This window comes from Camarhynchus parvulus, chromosome 12 (genome assembly GCF_901933205.1).
Source record: "Camarhynchus parvulus chromosome 12, STF_HiC, whole genome shotgun sequence".
In the NCBI taxonomy this organism is placed as follows: Eukaryota; Metazoa; Chordata; class Aves; order Passeriformes; family Thraupidae; genus Camarhynchus; species Camarhynchus parvulus.
In genome coordinates, this window is record NC_044582.1 from 1,168,270 (window position 1) to 1,185,911 (window position 17,642).

The 17,642-nt window shown below is 42.2% G+C and overlaps 1 protein-coding gene across 1 annotated transcript; it reads left to right on the top strand.

The window, feature by feature from the left end:
- The first annotated feature begins 455 nt into the window (after positions 1-455).
- On the top strand, positions 456-17,159 carry HDAC11 (histone deacetylase 11). The gene is made up of 10 exons (XM_030956950.1): positions 456-507; positions 1,868-2,016; positions 4,070-4,170; positions 7,949-8,065; positions 10,089-10,131; positions 10,280-10,356; positions 11,585-11,647; positions 13,455-13,551; positions 16,267-16,617; positions 17,107-17,159. Coding segments are annotated over exons 1-10 (1,053 nt in total). The 5' UTR covers positions 456-505.
- Positions 17,160-17,642: the final 483 nt, after the last annotated feature.

A 17,642-nucleotide genomic window follows, 5' to 3' on the forward strand; every position in this document is an offset into this window, starting at 1 on the left:
TTGAAACTCTTTTCTTGTGTGCCTGAATTCAATGATGTTGTCCCTGGGATGAATCCTGACCAGTCAAAAGCACCAACAGTTCCGCTGCTGTTAGGTAGGATCACTATTTCACCTTTGCTTTCCTCATTTTGCTGTAGACCTAGTAGGACTTACTGGTACGAACTGTCAATTTTATTGTACAGCGAGGATGGTATTTTCCCATCCAAAGATACCGTTAGTGTGGAATCGCCTTGAGGCCCTTAACGCTGCGTTTATGTAACCCCCAACATCAGACCAGCGGCTTGTCCTGCGACCTCCCAGTTCCCCTGACAAGGGCAGTCTGGGGCTGTATTACACGGCCCATGGCGCAGAGCCCGTCCATCCCATGTACCAGCCGGTGTTAGCGCACTTCGGCACGGCCGGGCCCGCGGTCGCGCTACCGGCCCCGCCCGTACTGCCGTGCGCCCGCCCCGCGCCGGGCGGAGCCGGGGCCGGCCCTTCCCTGCGCGGCCCGGCGGAGGCGGGGATGTGAGTACGGGCACGGGGGACGGCAGCGGGGCACGGGGAGCGGCACCGGGGACAGCGGCGGGAGGGCCCGGCCTGCACTGCCCGGCCTCGGGGCGCGGAGCCGCAGCGCCGGGCTGGGACTGCGACAGCGCCCGGAGCCCCCGCGGGCCCGGCCTGACACGGCCCGGCCCAGCCCCGCCCCGGCGGGAGGAGTCCTGCCGGGAACGAGGTGTCCTGCCGGGAACGAGGTGTCCCTCCTGGAGCACGCCGGGCTCCGGAGCAATGCCCCCGTTCGCAGGGCCGAGGCTCCAGGCCCCGCTGTCGGAGCCGGGGCTGTCCCAGCCCGTTCCGCACAGCCCGCCTCGTACCGCGGGGAGGCCGAGGGAAGGGCTGGGCAGCCCTGGCTCCCAGCGTGGGCCGTGTGTGGGCACCGGGCTGCGGGTTCTGGGGAGAAACCTCCATTGTCCTCGTGTTTCCTTTGGTTTGTTTCTCACAGGGTTTTGAAAGGGTATTCTTGAGCACGTTCAGGCTGGAAATAAGGGTGTTTCTGTTTGTATTGTTCACCTGACAAAAGATCCTTGTGTCTTGCACAGTATGTTGCATGGCCTTTTCCAGACTTTACATTTCGGGGAGCAGGAGAGGTCTCGGCGTGATTCAGTGAGATGGAGTTTGGGGCACAGAAGGCAACCAGCAGGTGGTGGAATAGGCTAAGTGTGAACACAGAATCCCATCCCAGCCTTGGTTTGACCTGCTGACCCACGTGTGCACACAGGCGCAAACAATTGGTGTGTGTCTTTGTAAACACAGAGCATTTAGTAAACATTGCTGGGTTTGTGAATGGCTTGTAAAGGAGGGCTGTGAGCTGGCTCTCCTGTATTTCCTGCTGTTGGGAAAATGCAATGATTTGGAGGGAGAGGCTAAGGCAAGTATTGGTTAAGGGTTACAGGTGTGACATCTGGAGTTAAGACCACGTCCCTGGTTCTGTGCTCTGCAAATAAAAACCTAAGGCTTACTAGTTTGCTCACATGGCCACAAAATAGTTTGTTGCATTCTAGGAAAGGAGCATAGAAACCTTTCCAAGCTTCTGTTGTTAGAAGCATCATGGTTTGTGTTTTGATACAGAATTTAAAATAGGAGTCCAGTCATGCAGGTAATGAAGGTTATGTTGTCTGCAAACTGGGTGCACCTTTGAAGGTAGAGGTGCTGATTGACACACCTGGAAAGACAAGGGGAGAGAACCAAATGTTTCAATTTTTCTGTTGGAAATACCGTGTTTAAGAATTGTAAAGTTGGTATTAGGACTAATTTGTAATTTGGGCCTTCAGTGTAAAAGTGGTCAGTGTGTTTTGAAGTGGTGACTGGTGTGTGTTTGCTTGCCAAGGCCTCACAGGACGGAGCTGTACGAGGACCCTCCGCTGGGATGCTGGCCCATTGTGTATTCCCCCGACTACAACATCACCTTCATGGGACTGGAGAAGCTGCACCCCTTTGATGCAGGGAAATGGGGGAAAATCATCAATTTCTTGAAAGGTAAAAATATAACAGAAGGTGCCTCTGAAATCAACACTTGCACAAAACCTAAAGAAAATTATGTGGTTAGTACAGGCTTGTGTTGGGGTTACCAGACCTGAATTGCAGTGTCCAAGGCTTCCTATAGCCTTGTGCTTCCCTGCCTTTATACCTGGTGTAGCAGGAGCTGGGGCATTCCTGTGGCTGGTGGAACACCAGGTGTTAATGATGGTTTGCTGCAGGTGTAACTTTGTTACTCAGCCTGGACTGCACACAGGGCTCCTCAGGCTGAGGGAGAAATGCAGCTGTAGCACTTTAGTTCATTCTTTGGCACCCTCATCCTATTGCTCTGATGATGTTTGGAGAGAGCTTTGAGGGCCCTCTAGTACAGGCAGCACTTCTTATGATGCTTCTAATTATTGCTGTTTAAACCATTTGTGGGATACCTGTAGAAATGCTTTAAGGAGATGCAAATGTAAGAACCAGGGGCAGGATCAGGGCCTGTGAAATCTTGACATTTTTTAATTTAAAGTACAAACTTCCTCATCAGGGTTAAAAACCAAAAACAACAATCAAAAAAAAAAGCTTTTTCTCTTGCCAACTCAAAGGCTGTTGGTTGTCCCAAAGCCAGTCCTCTTCTCTTTATGTGGTCCTAATGACTCCTTCAGCTGATGGTCCTTTGCAGTTCAGGATTGCCCTTCCCAACTGCAGGCTGACTTGTATCCTTTTAACTGAAGTCAAACAATTTTAACACTCTAATAAACTTAGTAGATGAATTTTGGCTTTTTCCTCTACCAACCTTAAATAATTTAGTGTTGAGTTCCACAACAGTTTTCTTAGTTAATCAGAACTTTTGCCTTTCTGTTTCTTCTGTGTAAAGCCTTTTCCTCCAGCTCTTTTTCTGTGACATACCTATTCTCAAATGTCTCAGGCTTTCACAGAAAATTAGTTTTCCCAATTGTTTTACTGTCCTTTGAAAGGAGGAAGAAGCCCCAGGATGCCCCAGAGCCCTTGGTTTGCTGTAGCTGTGTAGCAATTCCGGGCAACAGCTGACCTCCCCTTTGTGTTGTCACTGAGCAGATCAGCAGTGAGCATCTTTCCAGAGCCCCTTCCTCCTGGAGGAGGAAGCTGGCAGCAGTTTGGCTCTGTTTGACACCAGTGCATGAATGAATTGTTCCTCCAGCCTCAGTCAGGAGAAACAGAAGCTTGCCAAAACAAATGTTGTCGCAGGTGCTGTTCTTGTATAACACTTCAGAGCAAAATCTCTCGCTTTTTTTGGAGTTGTTTCTTTCTCCTCCAAGTATAAAATTAAAGAAGAGATACACGCTTAGGAGGCTACAGCTGTGCAGCAATTAAATATCAAAATTTGCCTGAGAAGATCAGCAGGATTCCTTATAATTGTTGTTTGTAGTGATCATATGCACTCATTCTGAATTCTTGGAGTAACTTGCTCTTATAAAACAAAGTGTTAAAATAATCTTTTGGTCTCTAAGGGAAAGGATATCTGCTCTTTGTTTTTTCTTGGATTTAGATTGAGGTAGGGGGTAATATAAATATGCTAATTAAGCTTGTTTGCTTTCATGAACATCCAAGCCATTACTTTGTTTTGAATTTTGATTTATTACTTTATTCTTGTGTGATTTAGGGGATTAAATCCTAGTATAAACTGTGGGATTTCTTAAAGCATGTAAAATAATGGTGGCTCTTTGATGGTACAAGCGCCAAGATTTCCCCAGTACACCAAGCCCTAAACTGAGGAGTTGTGTGATTCCAGTGTGTGTTCATCCTCTGTCATTACCTGTCTGTCCTTTCAGTTCAACTCCCCACAACGTTAGCACGCTCTGAAAACTTCCTGTACACAATATTTCTCAAACACACACTACCTGAACAGCTTGCCTGTGACAGAGGGGGTGTATTTGGAAAACTTGCAAACTCTGAGCAACCTAAAGTCATTCCAGCAATAAACATGACAAAGGGAGTTCCCACACCGAGGTCAGAGCAGAGTGTTTGGAGGGGCTCATGGGGAGCTGAGCAGTGCTGTACAATGCCAATTTTTATTTCTCTCCTGTTGCAGAAGAAAAACTAATTGCAGATGACTTGATTGTGCAGGCACGGGAGGCGACTGATGAAGATCTCTTGGTTGTTCACACCAGGCGCTACCTTAATAAATTAAAGGTGCTGTACCTGCTCATTTGTTTTTCCAGCAAACTGTCCAGAGTGAGTGTCAAAGGCAGTGGATGCCTTGTACAGTAGTTTTAAATCAGCCTTACAGGTATAGAATGGTATCTGTGGATCACACATTGTTACTGAGATTACTGAAAGAAAACCACAGAACTATTGGGCAGTTCACACTACAGAGGGGTAAAAGAGGAGAAAGAGGGTCTACCATATGAAACAGGTGATCTGGAAGGATATTTCAGGGAAGTTAAACATAGGCAAAATTAGAGTGTCTGAGATGTCAGTAATATTCTTGTTAGTGCCAGGGTTTTAGTGTTGAGCAGTGTAAGTTTTGTTGTACTCTGATAAAATACAGTTCTGCAATTGAAAGTACAATAGAAACCACTACCATGGGGGTACTTTGTTGGATGTTTTCTAATGCAGGGATTGCTTTATGGGGTTTGAGGTTATGTAATCTTGACAGAGCATGTGTGTAGGGGTTCTGGGGTCAGTCTGTTGGGGGGAAGTACTCATTTCATAGTCAGACACTGCCTGTATCAGTGGCATATGGAGAGAGTTGAAAGATCAATGTGAGGGCATAACCAAGCACATTATCTGTTGTGAAGGTTTCCAGAGCCAGCTCACACAGGACCGCAGGGGGGATGAAGAACATTCCTTGTATATTTCTAAAGGAAACATGAGTTTGTTTAACTTCAGTGTGACTCTAAAGCATAAACGTGAGATTTCTGGTCCTGAATCTACCCAGTCATCTGTGGGTGGAATTGGGTAATAGATGAGTGCAGGTGACATTACTTTTACTTGGCAACTCTGCTTGGAGGGCAGAAAATGGATTTGTAAGAAAAAAGAACTCTTCTATTTCATAATTTAGAAGAAGTTATTTTGAGTCACCCATGCCCTTCCACAGTGGAAGAATCCTCAGATTGCTATTTCTGGAATGTTTTATTTTTCTGTATAAATGATCTGTTATTTGTGTGAACTTTTTCACTCTTAACTGCTTTCCTGAGTTCTCTTATGCTTCTTCATTCTGTGCTATGAAGTTACATGCAATTTCATGCATCATTAGATTTGATATTATTGCAGTTATTCTGGATATTGAACTTTTAATTCCATAGAACCACCCACCTCTTTTTCCTGAATCACTTCTTTGAAGCAGGGTTTAATGTGCATAGCTCAGATTGGAATGCCATAATAATATTTTTAGTGCCTATGGGATGGTTTCACTTGTATAACTTGTGTCTTGTGGCCAAGACCAGCACTGTTGTGTGTATCCCGATGGGATTAACTGGGTGTCTCCTCTCCCTCTATTCTTGAGAGAATATTTCCTGCAAGTGTAGGAACTGGAAGGTGTTGCAGTGGTTGCACCAGCAGATTCCTGCCAAGCAGCAAAGATAAAAGTGCTTAGTTGCAAAAGCAAAATAATGTCCTAGACTTGAAAAAGCCCTGTGAAAGCTCTTTATTGCCTTATCCAAAATCTGCGGTGCTATTTTTCTTTTAAATCCAGACAAATAGCTATAAATTGTATCATTTTATATTAGATCAGCTGGAAAGACTACAAAGTTGCTTGCCTTTTTCTGAATGCCCAGGTCTCCTAAATAATGAATCACTTGAGTGTTCATTTAAAATCTGAACATGAATTTGGTAGGAAATTGCCTACACTTGCAAGAGTAGGTGGTGATGATTGGTGTCTTAGCAGCAGCTGAAAGGCCAGCTGAGCATTAGCAGAAGAGAAACAAAAAGGTGTGCACGAGGTGCTTCTGCTGCTGGAACTTAGGTCTGTGTTAGCAGGAAGGGTCTCCCTGTTTCCCTGCTGAGTCCTCACAACAAAGTCTGGCCTTTTGAACTGAGGCAATTCCCCCTCAGTTATTCCTCTGAAGAATTTAGATCTCCAAGGTAGTGACTGGACTGTGGGTAGTTTGCTTGCAGTACTTTTCCACTTGCTGTCTTCTTCTAGTGTTACGTAAAATAGTGAATTTCTTGTGTATCAGCATTCTGACCTTTGGGAAGGAGGTAGGCAATGAGGTTAGAGCCAGTTTCTGACTGTGCTTTTCCCTTTTTTTTCATGAGAAGTTCTGTGGTAACACTGAAATGCAAATGCTGAGGATGGAGCTGGTCTGGGAATTTGTTGTGTGAATGCTGGAAAACAAAACCAGCACACTGAAGAAAAAAGCATAAAACATTCCACACATTTTCAGTTACTAAGTGGAGAAGCATTTTCCTTCACCTGTAGCTGCCTTCTTGAACCCCCAGACTTTGCTCCTAGTTGGTGACTCCCCCCCTCTGCTGGGAATCACTAATCCCAGTTCAGTTCCAGGTGTGGGCAGCGAGTGGCAACAGGAATGGCCCCAGCTGTGACCAGTGAGCCTGGGAGCCAAAACTCCCACCACACCTGGACTTCTCACCTCCACCTAAAAACCTGCAGCTGGATAATTGCTGGTTTGAGTCATGGTTGCTCCCACTTCTCTCTGTTATCATTAATCTTACTTTAAGCTTTGTTAAAACTTTCTGTGTGATTATCGTTCACATTTGAGGTAAAATTTATTTTTTATCCAAATGTGACCTTTTCATTTCCATTTTAGAACAACAGGATTGAATATAGTTTTTAATAATGTGTTTGTTCAAAAGCTAAAATGTCTTGCAAAGGGGCTTTATCAAGATTGACTGTACTAAAAAATAATTAAAGCACCTTGTGATGGACAGCTGATAAGATGGTAACAGAATAATGTCTTGCAAATATAAAAGTAGAGAGATTTTGAAATTAACTGTTGGTAAAATATAGTTAGGACTTAGGCACTGCATGAACAATGCCACTCCTTCACCCACCCAGTAGTACCTGGTAGTTGAAATATTGCTAACTGGAAAGTTATTTTGAGCATCAGAGGACCCTGAGATGGGGATGTGATTGCCTTTGGTTCAAATTGCCCACCTGTGCATGCTGTCAGCTGTGAAGAGCTCAGGAATGGGGCAGCCAATGCCCTCAGTCTCCTTACAATTCCTAATGCTGCAGAAAATAGGATCTGTTCAGACTCTTTGTACATGGTGGCAAGTCCTAATCCTCAGTCCCTCAGTGTGTCAGCACTGGTTGGACAGGTATATTCTTGCTTGTGACTTAGGCTTTGAAATATATTTAGCAGTGTTATCACAAGTAGCAGTGTTAGTGGAAGTTCTTTGAAGTAATCAATGTGTTTGCGAAAAAAAGCATTTGCATATTGCAAATATTTTGTGTTCTAACCTTGAAGACTTTTGAACAAATTGTTTCCTTGAAACATTTTCCAGAAGTGTTTAATATGCTAAATAAATTTTAATCAGTTCTCTATGCTAAAGTTTGTACTGTGTGTTCACTTAAGTGTTTGAACTTCTTAGTTCAGTTGTCTGTTTGTTTGTGTTTGCTTTCTCCTTGGTATATCCTTTTGATTCCACACAGGAATTGATATTTTAGGTTTGAACAATACATCAAGTGTAGCTGAAGGGCATTTTACAATTCTTCCTCCCAATTTGAAGGATATTATATTTTCTGAAATACTGCCTTCTTGAAAAATTGCTGATTTGATACATTTTGATACTAAAATCTGGAAAGTGATGATTCTCATTGTTAAAAACTTGAGGATGAACCTATTTAGAGGTCACTAATAAGAACTTGTGTGGTCACTTCCATGTAAAAATAATAAAACTCTTCCTAAGGACCTGTGATGTCCTTTTCAATAAATAACAACTAATGAGAGAGTGTCATCATCCAACCACAATACATTAATTGGAACTCTCTTTTTCCCCTTTGCAGTGGTCATTTGTTGTGGCTACAATCACAGAAATCCCACCAGTTGCCTTTCTTCCCAATTTCATTGTTCAGAGAAAAGTTCTGAAACCTCTACGAACCCAGACAGGAGGAACAATAATGGTAAGGTGCTCTTGATGCACTTTTATCATGTTTAAATTTGTTCATCAAACACTGTAAATCTGGGAGTTGTGCTGATTCTGTAACTGAGATTGTCAGCCTTGGACAGTGCTACCATGCCAGACACAGGAACAGGGTTATTGCAGCTCCCAGATGTCTGAGGTGAGTTAGGCTGGGAAATACAAAAGTTAAACCAACTTTTTTAAAGGACTGTTTAAGAATTTGAATTCTGAAAGAACCTGCTGGGCTCTGGATAAGGCTTTAGATGTATTGGATTATGGTGATAGGCCAGGTAACAAAAGTGCTGCCTCCTCCAGTAGGCATGAACTGGCAAAAGCAGAGATGGGGAAGAGGAGGGAGAAAGAATTTCATGTAGTTCAAGGTGCTTAAAAAGATTTGGTTGTCACTCAGAGCAAGTCCTGCTGAGCAGGGACCTGCAGAGTTTCCTCTCATTACAGCCATGCTGTCACTGCAAGATTGTCACAGGAATGAAGGCAGTGGTCTGAGGGAGGAACTTGGGAAGAGTTTAGAGCTTCCTGATGCTTTGCCTTGGATATTCTTGACAGGAGCTCAGTGTGTGTGAAGCCTCTTTCAGCTTGGTTCCAGCTAGGCAATACTTTTCTCTGCTTTGTGTTTTTCATTGTGCTTGTGCTATCTTTAACTCCCAGGTGTGTGTTCACCAGTTAGAAAAGTGCTCAGGTAGAGGAGGCATCTACCAATGGTCTGTTTTTTCTCATGGCTTCTGAAACACAGATGCCACTCCTGGGCACTTTGGGATTCATCTTGAGGCCTTGTGCTGTTATTTTTACCTTTTTTCTTTACTTTTTTTCATCATGGGGAAAGAGGAATGTACTTTAAAAGCAATTTTTATTCATCAGACAATAAAATTTGTACGGTACAAGTCAGAAGTGCAATTTTCTGCTATTCCTGATGGGCCTGTTTATTACAAAAATTCCTGTTGAGTTTCTCTACTTTTTAATGATATTTTAGCAATATGGGAAGATTGGGTTTTGGTGAGGAATCCCTAGGAAGTGTGATAAATTGCAGATAATGTGTTCTCCCTGGGACTTAATGGGTTTTATAGTTCAGAAACTGCAATCTTTCCCCAAGATCTAATTTGTGTAAGTTGGTGTGATCATAGCAGGATCATGTTTACTGTGCCAATAGTTGTACTGAATTAAAACCACTCAAATGTAAATATTGGTTATAAAGATTTCATAACTGTCCAAACTTCATTTTGGATATGATGTGTAATTTTTTCTTTCCATGACTACAGACAAAAAATAATCAATTTTAAATGTTTTCTCTCCCCATTTTTTCTTTCACTTGTAACTAGGAATATCTTAAAGTAATATTACTTTTAACAGACCAGTTAAGCAATGCTGCACTTAAATGCTTGTATGACTTTTCCTGGCCAAAATAATCAGGATTTTCAGTTAAAATTCCATCATTTAAGCTTTGTGTATCTCTTTTCTGTCAATACTGTCCCCTCCCTGAATGTCACTTGAGATCAAAGGAGAGATACAGGCACAGTTTTCTTGTACTGGAGGGGAAAAGAGCAGTAAGAATCTATACCCTGCATGTTCTATCCTCTAAAAAGTAGAAGACGTACCAGGACATTTCACACTGGAGCACTTGTCTGGTCCCATCCCCAGCTGGAACTATGTATTTTTATGTCTGTGTTCCAGGACATAAAATTCCTGGAATGTAATTCCATTACATTCCTCTATCACTGCGTGAACAGGAAGGACATCAGGAGCTTCTTTGTCATATTTTACTTTTCCCAGCACTGCTCTTTCCCTTTTCCAGCTGCCAGAGAAGGAGATACAGATGAATAGCATATACTCTTCATCTCCTTATGCTGAGGGTATTTTTGTTAAGGGTTGTGCGTGGGGATCTGGTTCAGTGGCAAAAGATCTGAAAATTCCACGGGCCTGTCGGAATGCCAGGAGTGATTTGGAGTGGAAGCAGAAATTAACTGTTGCCTCATTCGTTTATGGAATTCCAACTGTATTTTTTTTTGAAGGCAGGAAAGCTTGCTATGGATAGAGGCTGGGCCATCAACGTGGGTGAGTACAAATTCGGTGATACCCTAAAGAGTGTATTAAGAGCATCTGAATGTTTTCATTTACATCTCTTTGCAAAGCCCATCAATGTTTTTAGTATCTGGCTTTTGTTTAGTTTGTAGCTTTTCATCCCTTCAACTTTTCTGTTCAGGGGGTGGTTTCCATCACTGCTCCAGTGACAAAGGGGGAGGATTTTGTGCATATGCTGACATCACACTGGCCATCAAGGTAAGAACTGCTCTTAAACCACTGCCTTGTGCTGTTTCTGCAAATGGAGGAGAAATCCATGAGAATTCCTAAGAACTAATTTACATCTTAATAGGAGAAAATGAACCTATTTCCAGATGGGCAGGAACGGGGGATATGGAGAGTTGTAAAGTGGAAGGGAAGAGTTGCAGGGGTCAGAATTATCAATGTAAATAGGCATCACTGTAATTGCATTGATAATGTTGTCTTGCAAAAACCACTCCAAGTCAAACCAGATGGATTTCTAATCCTCAGTGATAATTCTCCTGGCCTTGCAGGTGAACCTGAGCATTCCACATTGATTTCAGTGGTGACAGTCAAGACAAATGCAGAGACAAAAATCCCCTTTCTGAATCAAACTGCGCCGTACAGGGCTCAGACTGGTTCCGATTCATGAATAAAAATGTGAATGACTCCAAAATAGTCACCAAATGGGAATGAATGCATTTGGTATTTAGCTGTTGAATGGCTGAAGTAAGAGCCTTCTGCAATTAGGGCTTATTTTTATCAAATGAGCTATATTGAGGTATATTTGTATACTAGAATATTTATAAAGTATCAGTAATAATCAAACACTAAAGAGCTCTCATGATTGCAGCACACCATGTGACATAACATCTTAATTTCTGTACATGGCAATTTGCAGAAAAGTAATCCACAGTGTTCTTTTTTCACCTACCATTAAAATACAGATTGAGAAATTATAGTGGGTGACAGTTTGTACAAAATCTTTGGGTTTTACTATGTCTATATTAAAGATGGTAGCTTAGCAGCAAAGTTAAGACTCAAGGAAGTAAAAGCCATTTTTTTCTTCCCAGACAGAATAAGAAATTAATTCTGTCACTAAAAGTGGCTCTAAGGCACGCAGTCCTTACAGCAGCTTTTCCTAAACACTGAATTTTAGGCTGTTGCAGTTGGATGCTGTCACCATCAGCCTGTGATCCCTCAGTGGGCCTGGCCTCTTCCTTTTATCTGGTGGAAATGTATTGGGTTTTTATTTTAACAAAAATTGCCTTTTTATGTCAAATAATGAGATGTTTACATTAAATGTATGAGAATCATCTCTCATTTTTTTTGGTGACTGAAACAAATAGATGTGCCCTACATTCAAATTCCAACAGTCATGCACTGTGCAATCTTAGAGCTTCCAGTTCAATCTGTCACCTAACTTCATAAATTTTTCCATGTTTTTCCTTGCTTATATATCCAGTTCTTATTTGAGAGAGTACAAGGAGTGTCTAGAGCCACAATTATTGATCTGGATGCCCATCAGGTGAGTAGTTTACCTGTATTCAGTGCTGTGGATGTTTTGCTTAAAATAAAAGTGTGTGATAAATACCTTTTTTTAATACAAACATAAAATCACAGAATGCAAAGGTAATCAGAGATGATGAAAAACTGTGAAGAGTTGATTCTTCAGTTATTTTATGGCCCAAAAGGCTCTTAAGCCAGTTTAATAAAATTAACCTGAGTTGCAGCTCCATCATGTGGCTGCATGAAAAACCTTGCTGCGTTGCACTCCCGTGAGAAACAAGGATCTCTCCAGACACAATCCCAGCTGGTTCCCAATGCCTGGTCACTGCAGCAGCCTCTGCAGGGGAGGGATTTGACCTTCAGTGGTTTAATGTTAAGCCTAGCTTCAGGCTAATGAAGTAAAGGATCCATCCCTCTTCACCTGGTGGAGTGATTTACTGTGGTACTGAGATCAAATCTCGGCTTTGGTGGGATTTGCAAAATTAATCCTGAGAGGCCAGAGATGGTGTTTTTAGAAAGGCAGTTAATGCACCAAAGTGATGTCCAACCTGAGGCATTTCAGGTGATTTATTATGTCTAAAGAAACCATTTTGACACAGTTCTGTGGCACTGAGGAAGCCTAATGGCTGCAAGTTTCTAATCTTGTCTCATTTCTCTTATGTGTCCTAAAATCACCATGATAGCAGGACACAGATGGTGCAGTAGAAAGATGTTTGGTGTTCATGGTTCTCTTCAGCCTCTCTGTCAGGCTGTGGATTTGTTTTGTGCTACGTGGGGATGGTTTGGTTTTGAAAAACTCCTGAAATGTATTTTGGTTTTCAGATGTGCTGGTGGTCTCAGTGTGCACATTAAAACACCTGTTGTTTCCTTTCTTTGGGGAATGAGAGGTAGCTGGAGTAGCTCAGCAGATCCTGTTTAAGGATGCAGATACTCTCATCTTGTGACTGTTCCAATTCTTAGTGCAGCACTGAGTTTCACCTCTCATAAGGAAATGGTTCCCCCAGAGGCTTTCATATTCCTAGGCTTGTGTGCATGAACTGTTTATTTGTGGACCAAAGACGCTGAAGAAATAAACAGAGTTGCCATTTGTCAGCATAAAAACTGAATTACAGCAGCTGTATCCATGGAAATGTCTGTTTCTATACTTTAAGTGAAATTCTAGGGAGAGGGGCTGTGGTCCTTTATGATACACTGATTTAAATAAAATTATCTTACTTATTGCTGTGGTAAAATGATTTGTATATTAGTGAAAATAAGTGAGAGACAAAAGAATACTAATTAAATTCAGAAATGGGGAGGGGGAACTATTCCAAACTTGAGTTTTCTCTCAAGCATCCCTCTTCACATCCAGTACAATTTTTTGTAGGGAATTTCTGGTGTCAAACTGTTGGGTTGTTATTGTTTGTAATTTTTCCAGGGAATACTTACCTCAGCAAGGCTTGAGTTATCAGGAGAGCTGTAGTCTGCTTTATTTATTCATTAATTCTTACATAAGAATATTCAGTATTCCTGCAGCAGTTGAAAGTGACTTTTTCTTGCACATTTGGAAGATGATAGATCTGTTTGGTGGAGATCCATGCAAATTACCTTCAGAGAGACAAGGATTTTATTTGTGGTAATACCTGCAGTCTTCAGACTGATCCCATCCAGCCCCCCAAAACTGCACACCTCAAAATAATCTCCAGGACTATAAATAAGAGAATGACACAGGAGTTATGAATATTAGAACCTCTGTAGTGTTAATTACTCTAGAATTCACAGTGTATTTAATTCTGTGTTGCCATGCTAGGAATAGCTAATTTTGTAAATTTGTAAATTTCCTTCAGGGAAATGGCCATGAGAGAGACTTTATGGATGATCCTCGTGTTTATATTATGGATGCATACAATAGATATATTTACCCAGGGGATGGTTTTGCTAAACGTGAGTATAACTGAAATTCATCTTCCCAAATGTTCCTGACCTACTGTGTTGTTACCTAACTTCTTCATTTACTGCCAAGTTCCTTGCAACACTGTTATCTAGATTTCTTTTTTTTCTTTAATTATTTTTAATTTCACATCATTTTCACTGCTCACTGTGATGTATCGTAATAGTGTTCATGCTGTAGTGTTTTCCCTCACTTCAGGAATGACATTTTGGAGTGCAGGGTGTGGGGAGGTGTCAGTGGATGTTATTGGCAATCCATTCCAGAGCTTGGAGCAGCAAGCTGAATAATCCTTTGATTTGAAGAGAGTTGTTAGAACTTCATCTTTGCCTTATATTACATTTATGAGAGGATTAGCTGATAGTGAGTAAAAAGGTTTCATGTTCTTTTGAGAGTGAAGTTATAACATATTCAGGTGTTGCCTTGCCAGTAGAATTTGTTAGATAAGCATGAAGGAAACAATCTGCATCTGAATGTGCCACAAGGTGGGAAGCAAAGCAAGTCCTGGAACAGAACCATAGAATTTAAAGTTGGAGAGTCCCTCTGAGGTTGGGTCCAACCATTCCTCCAGCACTGCCACCAGTGACCAGTGTCCCTAAATGCCACATCCATGCTGTTAAATCCCTGCAGGAATGGGGACTTCCCCTTTCCCTCTCATCCCCATGTTAAGCTGGGCTTGATTTGGTTTGGTTGTGGTTTGTTTATCCCTGCTGTGTTGTGTCTGTTGTGTCTTGTGGCCTGCCACAATTAATTAGTGGGGCTTTGATAATGGTTAAATTGGAATGCAAAAGCCCCACGTTTATTTGCTCTTTGATTCTGTTACACTGTCATTTACTACAAGCTCAATTTGTTCACTGAGTCAGGGGTTGCTGGGGGAGTTGTTCTGCTGTTGGATTCCTTCAGTGATGCTGTTCTGAAAAATCTACTTCATTTGGATTCTTGACAAGAGTTAGGTGCAGTGCATTTCACTGCTGTCTTTTGACTAGTAAAGATACTAAGAATTGTAGTACTTCAAGGTTTTAAACTAAAAAATGACCATTTAAAGCACACCATGTCTGGAGGCAGACAAATGGCAAGCAGATATGGGGAGTTTTCCCCCAAGAAAAGCATCCTTTTATTCATGTATCACATGGCAGCATTTGAACAGATGGATTAAGACCAAAACAGAGTCAGTCCTTGTTAGCAAGTCTGAAGCACTGAGCTGCAGTACCACACTGAATTCTAGCATTCCTTTTCTGCAGATGAAGGATGAGGTGCACAGGGCTGGGCCAGAGCCAGTGAATATGTAGCTCCTTGCACTTTGCATAAGAATGTCTAAATAGGATATTTGTGGCTAAGTCCCTTAAACCCTTTCCAGTAGGTGACCAGGCAGAGATGGGATCACAGGGGGAATCTCCTTGCAGAGGGGCAGAAGCTTGAACACGAGATTTTGAATCCTTAGGGTAAACTCCAGTTGATCACTGTCTCCTTGGACTTCCTGCCTGTTTCTTCCAGGTTTTATTGCAGGAACCTCTTCAACACATTTTTTGCCCCATGGGCTTCAGTAGGGAGGGGAGAAAAGGGAGCAGCTCACCTTGCCAATGTTAAGCCATAAGCATATTGGGTCCCTGGCAATGCAGCATGGAATTACACAGGCTTAGGAGGAGAAAGAGGGATGAGGAATAGCACTGGTTCACTGAAGAGTAAGCAGGAAAGGCTGAATCTCTGAGAAACCATAAAGAAGCAAAAATCTTTGAAACTAATGTTGGTGCAATATAAAGTAACAGGATGAAAAAGAAAAGCTTCACTGATGCTGAACAAAGATGAAAAGCAGAACAAAAGGCAGCAATCAGAAGAGGAGTTGTCATTCTGTGTTGAGGGCATTCTTGCACACTTGGTGGGGGCTGAATCCATATTTAAGATGTGAGACTCCACATCATTTAGTGTGAGGAAGAAGTTATGCCTTGGAACACCTCTGGCATGGCTTTGATTAATTCAGTCACACATCCCTCCATAAAAGCACCCAAAATTTAGCTGCATAACCTTGGGTTTCTTTCCTTTACCTTCTCAGCCTTCATTTTCTACTTCTATTGCTTTATTAGAAGTATTAGAAATAATTTGATTTGAATTAAGAATTGACATTTGCTCTTCTGGTAGGATTACAGGGTAAGAACATTAAATTGAAAATGCTTGGGGCAAAGCTGCATCTTGTTATACATTCATAAAGCAGTTCACATAAATTCATGATCCCTTGCTGTGAAGTTTTGAGTGTTGTGATAAAAATAAAACATCTTCATAATTTCTCAGTGATACTTATCTTGTTTTTCCCCCAGCTGCTTCCTCTGCAATAGCAGTTCAGTGTTTCCTTTGCCTTACGCTTTATTTAAGTTACTTTTAAGTTAATAATTTTCTTTATGATTTCTCTGCTGATTGGTAACTGGACTTGCAGATCAGCTGCTTTTCAATAACATTTTCCATTTGCATCTCAGATTATATTTTTTTGTCCTGCATCTAATTTTCTCTCTTCAATGGAATTTTTTCAAGGTCATTGTGCTTTACATTTGCTGAGAAAACAAGCAGTTGAATAGTTTTCTTTAATTCATGTTTCTGTGAAAATGCAGTGTATTGAGAGCTTCCAGAAATGTAATTTTTTGCCTGCTTACCTAAATTGTGCATTTTCTTTCAAAGCAATGCTTTGTTTATTGAGCAGTGCTTGCTTTGCTGTCCCTCAGGTGCCATAAAACGCAAGGTGGAACTGGAGTGGGGCACAGAGGACACCGAGTACCTGCAGAAGGTGCAGACCCATGTGGAGGGAGCCCTGAATGAATTCAAGCCTGACATCGTTGTTTACAATGCTGGCACTGACATTCTGGATGGGGATCCCCTGGGAGGCCTGGCCATTTCCCCCCAGGTGTGTGAGCCTGCAGCAGCACCCTCCTGTCAGACACACATCCATCCCCCCTGCCCTTCACCCTTCTTTTCCTTCTTCCCTCTCCTGACTCTGAATATTTTTGTTCTTCTGGTGCCTGTTCCAGTACCATTCATCTTCTCTCTAAAATACACTGATTGCCAGCACCCAAACAGTAACCAGAGAGATACATATATTTTCACACTTCACCTGACTTCTATTTTCCCTGCTTGGTTTGTTCTTTCTTTGGTTCTTTTTTCCCCTTACATGACCCATTTTGCAATGTATTTCTTTTGTCAGCTGCCCCCAGTGTGTATCTTGGACTTAATTTCTTTTGTAGCACTCCCAGCTGTTTTAAACTACCCTCATGGTTATAACAATTTTGTGCAGCCTGACTGTGTATTCTCAGCAAATGAACAGTTACTTTCCTTTTCTTGATCTTTTTCTTCAGATACCATCTTTTTCTTTAGATGCCATTTACTTTCCCCAGTTTGCTACCAGACTCAAATTTTGGTTTATTCTGTAAAGTTTCATAGAAGTCTTCACCTTTCTGCTTTTCTTAAAATAAGCAAAAATTTACAGTCCTCTTATTTCCCTCATGGGTTGTTGTGGTTCCTTGTCTTGACAGTTCCTCTGTGCTATCTCTCTCCTGTTTCACATTTAGGTCTCTTTAATGACCACCAGATCAAGACAGAAAAGTGCTTGTTTGATCTGTGAGCTCTCAGATTCCCCTCTCTGAGCCACCACTTGGTCTGTTCAGTTTTGATTCTGTTCCGTTCTCTTGCATGAAGGAAGAGCTGAGGGGCTTGGACTTGGTTGGGACCTTGGAGAGGAGATGGCCTGAGGTGTGAGGTGGGGTTTGGTGAAGCAGAGCCTTCTGGAGAGCAGTGGCAACCAAGAGAAGTGACAGCTTGGTCATAGGGAGATACTTTGGATTTGCCTCTAAAAAAACCCCAAATTTCTGCACTTTGATTCGGAGCAGTGTTAACTGCCAAGAAAAAGGAGTTGCTGTAGCTTTCTGGGTTCTGTGCAGACTCAGAATGTGAGGATGGGGGAAGGAAGGTGAAGCAGCTTCCCTGGACACGAGGAGGGGTGAAAGGAATTCTCTGCACAGCTGGAGGGAGCTCAAGACTTTAGTGTCTGTTCTGAGGGCAGAGTTCTTGTCTCTGGTGTGCAGGCTTGAAATCCCAGTGCTGGGAA